The following is a 5,578-nucleotide window of genomic DNA, read 5'->3' on the forward strand; positions in this document are numbered from 1 at the left end:
AGTTTAAAGACTATACCTTTAAATCTCATTTTTAATTAATATAACTTAATGTGAGCAAATACTGAATAACTCACCACCAATTTAAAATATAGGCATACAGATTATTTACAAATCCAAACCTATGTAATAAAATTAAATGATGGGGTATGACTTACTAGCACAAATATATTCTTAGTTATTTAAATACAAATGCTTTTGAAAAAAATTATTTAAATTTTTATTTCAATAAGTAAAATTTATTTACATCTTTTAAAATACGATAGTTGGATAAATCAAGGTATGTTTACAATATCAAATATTGTATGGACTTGACTTGAAATATTTAAAGTATAGTTTTTTACTTAAAGAATACGATGAGTAGACCTTTCTAAAACATCTGTGAGATTTTGTACATGTTGCTAACATGAGGACAATGTCTGTAAGACTGAATGACAAACATATTGGCAAATTTGAGGGGCTTCAATGAGTGGGATGCTTTAAATAATAAATTAATAAAAATAAGTACTAAATTACAATAAACAATAAAAAATTTCCCTCCCTGCTTACTGTTTCTCCAGGTTTATTCCCTGGAGAAAATCATTGTTAACTGGTTGTTTTTTCTTCCAGAAATTTTTATGTATATATAAGCATATTGATCTGTGCAGGTAAACATTTTTTTTTAGTTTTAAAAAGTGTTCCTAAACTTACATGTTTCATTTAGTAATGTATCTTTTTAGTAAATTACTAATTGCTAGGTTATGTTTATCAGTACATATTGAAATATCTCATTTTTATAGTTTTATAATATTTTACTGTTTGTATGTAACTATTATCTCTTAAACCGGTGACATTACCCCAGGTATTGTATGGTTTCTGTTTTTTGCTGTAACAAGCAGTATGCTTTTACAAAACCTCTTTGTGTACTTGTGTATGTATGTCTAGAACAACTTTTTAGAGGTGGAGCGAGCTGTATGTTAACTGAAAATCTTGATAGATGATTCCAAATTGCCTTCCATAATGGTTGTTTTATTTAAAATCAATCAATAGTGAAGCTGAACTATTCATAAGGGATCATTTATACTCGCAAATTTGCTTTTCTCCCTAATGAACTTTTCTATCTAGTTTCCCTTTTCCTTCTCTTTTTCCTACTTCCTATTATTTTTACCCTCTCTATATGGTTTTAAGCTAATGACATTGAGAATTATCTATTATAAATGATGCTGATAAATATATATGCTTGAAGAAAAACCTAACGGCCTTTCTCCCCTCCCCAAACCAAGGAGAAGTTTAATTAATGTGGGGACTTTTCTTATAAAAAGATATTCTATTCCACACTGCCATGGGGATTTTTTTAAGTTAGAAAAACACATGTATCGAGAACTGAAAAAACTGAGAAGTTAGCACCGTGATTTTTTTTTAACCCCTCGGGTGTCTTTTTCTTTTGCCTTCAGAACTTCTTGAGGAATCAAAACAACAAAACAAATTACAACCTCGTCTGTGAGACCCTTCAGTTTTTGGACTGCATTTGTGGAAGTACCACTGGCGGCTTGGGCCTGCTGGGTCTCTACATCAATGAGAAGAACGTGGCTCTGGTCAACCAAACCCTGGAGAGCTTGACTGAGTATTGCCAGGGCCCGTGCCATGAAAATCAGGTAACCGTGAAAGCAGTTCTTCACGCAGAAGCGTTCATGACTAATTAGCAAAGCAACCAAGTTGGAGAAGGAGCCAACCTTTGTGTACATTTAAAAGATCTCTTTTCTTTCTTTGCCAGACATTTTTGCTTCCCTAAAAAAACCTACAAGGCCAAATTATAAACTAGCAGATACTCTGCCATATTTTTATTTAATTTTATCGTAAAAAAAAATTCCCATGAAAATGTTCAAGGTAAAAATCAAACTTACTAAAAAGAGTGAAATATGTTTCTTGACCATTACTCAGTTTTCATCTTTAGTGACTCTTTCCGGGATTTGTGGAATGAACTTTCTTTGACTCCTTTGGCTCCGCTGCAGTGGGTAGTGTATATTATCTCTTTTATACTCACAATAAACATATGAAGTAGGTGTTATTGCTCCTGTTTTGCTGATGAATAGGTCCTGACTCAAAGATTAAGTTTCCAGAGTCTCAGAGTGACAGAATCAGTAAGCTGTAGAGCCATTTTTACAACTCAGGGCTTTTGATTCTGAGTCTAAATAGAGTGGTCTTTTCAGTATACTACATTTTGGCATGCAGTTTCAACTCTATTTTGCAGAATACTTGTCTCTGATTCCATTTTCTTGGATATCAAGGACACACTGTGGGAGTAGAAGGCAGAAGAATACTTGGGTCAGTAAAGGGAAAGAAAGTGGCCCTGAGGGTGACTAGCTCACTGTGCATCATCTACTCAGGTCATCACGGAGCTGCCATCCCAGGATGGATCCATCCTGGAAGGAGTTTTCAAGTCACAAACATTTCTGGATATAAATTTTAAAGAAGCCATTGAGACCAAACATCATAGTTGACATAGAAAAGAAATGTGAAAAAGAAGTTTGCTTTTTTTTAATCGCAATTTATATGGTACTTATACACATGCATAGGATATCTATGCATGCACACGTATATGTAAGAACGTATATATACACACACATATATACATAGGTGCATAAAATAAAAACATGACAATTATTGGCATAAATAATTTGATAATTCATGATGGGGGTATTCTTCCCCTTCTGTAATATACGTATGACATACTAAATGAGTTTGTGGATTTTGCCTTGTATTATTCTGGATTATATTTCACTCTCCTAGGGTAATGATACAAGAAAACCTAACTGTTGATTCAAAGTTAAGGAAAAATACACAAATTCAGGGATTTGGTTTTGTTGTTGATAAAATCTTATACATCTATAATAGAAAATATGTATACCGTATATCTCTTTTACTATTTCATGGAAAGCCTATAAGAATGTTCCCCAGTTTTGGCCTTGTAAGAGAAGGGAATTGAGTTTTGAAGGTAATTTACTAAAATCAAATAAGCTGTAAAAGTAAAAGCTAATTATGGATTAACATGAACCCCACATGTAATTCCCCATGCTCTGAAAATGTGTGGAAGGAAAGAAGGTTGCTAACAAATTCTAGAGACAATCCGCAAATACATTCCCTTTAAGTTTGGCAGACATTTCAATGAACAGAACTTTAGGAAATGTAGAAAATGTATGGAAAACACCTTTCTTCTGTGTGAAGGGAGTCAAAATTTCCTTGCATGAAGGAAGAAATGGGGCCCACACTGAAAAAGCAGTCATTTTGAAGTTGCCTTGAATTTACTCTTTCTCGTTTAACTGTCCCTTTGTGAGGTGAATTGATTTAATTTTCATAGCCCTTGACAAGGTGCTACATTGTAACACACAGTCCCACAGATCCACCTTATGAGTTCCTGATTTTAAGTTCTATAAAATTAAGGTTAGAACCCTAACACAGTCGATCTTAACCTTCAAAATGATATTTATCTCTCAGGATGTTCTATAAATGTTCCCCAATCATGATCCCTCTATGAATCACCTAAGCTTAAAAAATCTATGCAACTTTTCTCTCAACCATCATTATTGACAGCATGTCCCCCAAAACATTAGGAGACTCTCACATCACTTGTCTCTGCTGCCATCCAGCATGCAAAGCAGCATGACTTGTCACCAATTTAGCATTAGGTAGCAGTTAAATTAAACACTACATCAGTACTATAAAATGCTACATCAGTACTACAAAATTTACTTACAAATCATGGGTATGAGGGACACGCCTCCTTCATAAATAAGAATAGTCTTTTAGAGTAGATCAAATCTTAAAATTCTAAGTTTAAGGAACTCCTCTGTCAATGGGTATGTTAAAATTTATTGACTGACAGAGTATTTAACTTAACCAGTGGTCTTCAGAATTCTATAAAAATGGTTCATTTTAAAAGATATGTGCTTCGCACAATGTCTCTCTCAGTGTTCTGCATACAGAGCCAATTAATCAATACTCATCAATTAATAGTCAGACCCTACACAAAAGAATAAGTCAAATGCTCAAAGTTAAATCTTAATTATGTTTTAAAGATCAAAAACTAAGGTGATTCTGTTATTTTATGCCCTATTATGTCTAGTGCTATGCTGTGAATAAAATGTTATTTTACAAATATTTTGTTTTCTAGACCTGTATTGCTACTCATGAATCTAATGGGATTGATATCATCATTGCTTTGATTCTAAATGACATAAACCCTCTTGGTAAATACAGAATGGACCTGGTGCTCCAACTAAAGGTAGAGTAAATTCACCATTCAGGCAGGGAAAGTTACGTTTTCTATGGCATAAAACTCCCTTTGAGAGTTTATTCTTGTAAAAAGCAAGATATTATCATATTTTCAGCTAATCAATTGACAGAACGGGATAGTGAAAGTACAATGCTCACTAAATCCCTGATAAAATGGAAATTAGCTTTGAGGTTGTGTTCAATGGCAGGGTCCTTTACTAGAAGTTCTTCAAGCAGCCACTTGTTTCGCTACTTCCCCTCTGTTTTTATTTTATACTTTTCATTATATAGAGAAGCAAAAGGAGCTGAACATTTACTGTACCATATATTTTTAATTCACCTTGACTACAGAATTCCATTTAGCAAGTCACAATCAATTAGACAAAGTCAAAGGAGTGCTGCATTTTGATTTTATGACTCTCTTTTTTCTAAAAGTTGTTCTCTTTTACATTAAAATTTTATTTTTTCCCCAAAATACTTTATGTGATAGCCACACTCCTTTTAAGAGGTTCCTTTAATTTAAGCCTAGTACACACTTCTCAACAGTTCCATTTATCCAGGGCTCAGGAGCACAATAACATTTTTTAAAAAAATGATTTTAGTTCAAATGGAAATAGACAAATGAATATACAAGAAACTTAGTAAATCCCAAATGCCGAGGCATGATATTCAATTGAGATGAATTATTAAAGACAACATTATTGTGTTTAGTATTAAGCTGATAAAAAAAATCGTTGGTTAAATACAATTTGTAAAGCCAGGTGTATCCAATATTATAGGGAATATATCATTAAGTTCAACTTTGTATGGATAAATTTATGGCCAAGAAGAAGAGGAATGATATTTTTATAATTCTTTATCTAAACATAGCTTTAGGTATATAGTGGAATGTACATATATCTTACTTATGTGAAGATTTTGCTAAAGGCTCTTAGTAAGCAAATGCTTCCTTTAATGGAAGAGACGAGTTTTTAATTTTTTACTGTTTTCATTTGCAATATGTATATTCTTTGGATCTTTCTATTCATAGATGAGAATGAAGGTGATCCTTATGTAGAGTGTACTTGTGCCATTTGCTCATTAGCATCAAGCTTCAGTTACTAAAACCAGCCTAGGCATATAGGACAATCAGCTTAATTTGTTAGAAAAATTTTTGTTATTTTATCTTAAATTCATCTTTAACCATAATTTATAAAGAAACAACATAGGGAGGCCTTTATCTTTGGCTTTTTAAATCCTTCATTAGTTTAAAGACTATACCTTTAAATCTCATTTTTAATTAATATAACTTAATGTGAGCAAATACTGAATAACTCACCACCAATTTAAA

The 5,578-nt window shown here is 32.7% G+C and overlaps 1 protein-coding gene across 1 annotated transcript in view; it reads left to right on the forward strand.

The window, feature by feature from the left end:
- ITPR2 (inositol 1,4,5-trisphosphate receptor, type 2) overlaps positions 1 to 5,578 on the forward strand; it is a 505,193-nt gene that overhangs the window by 356,268 nt on the left and 143,347 nt on the right. Inside the window, exons 44-45 of the mRNA XM_012641030.1 lie at positions 1,431 to 1,631; positions 4,148 to 4,258. Of these exons, the coding sequence (XP_012496484.1) occupies positions 1,431 to 1,631; positions 4,148 to 4,258 (312 nt within the window). The remainder of the gene's footprint in view (positions 1 to 1,430; positions 1,632 to 4,147; positions 4,259 to 5,578) is intronic.

Source organism: Propithecus coquereli, unplaced genomic scaffold (assembly GCF_000956105.1).
Source record: "Propithecus coquereli isolate 6110/MARCELLA unplaced genomic scaffold, Pcoq_1.0 Scaffold16, whole genome shotgun sequence".
In the NCBI taxonomy this organism is placed as follows: domain Eukaryota; kingdom Metazoa; phylum Chordata; class Mammalia; order Primates; family Indriidae; genus Propithecus; species Propithecus coquereli.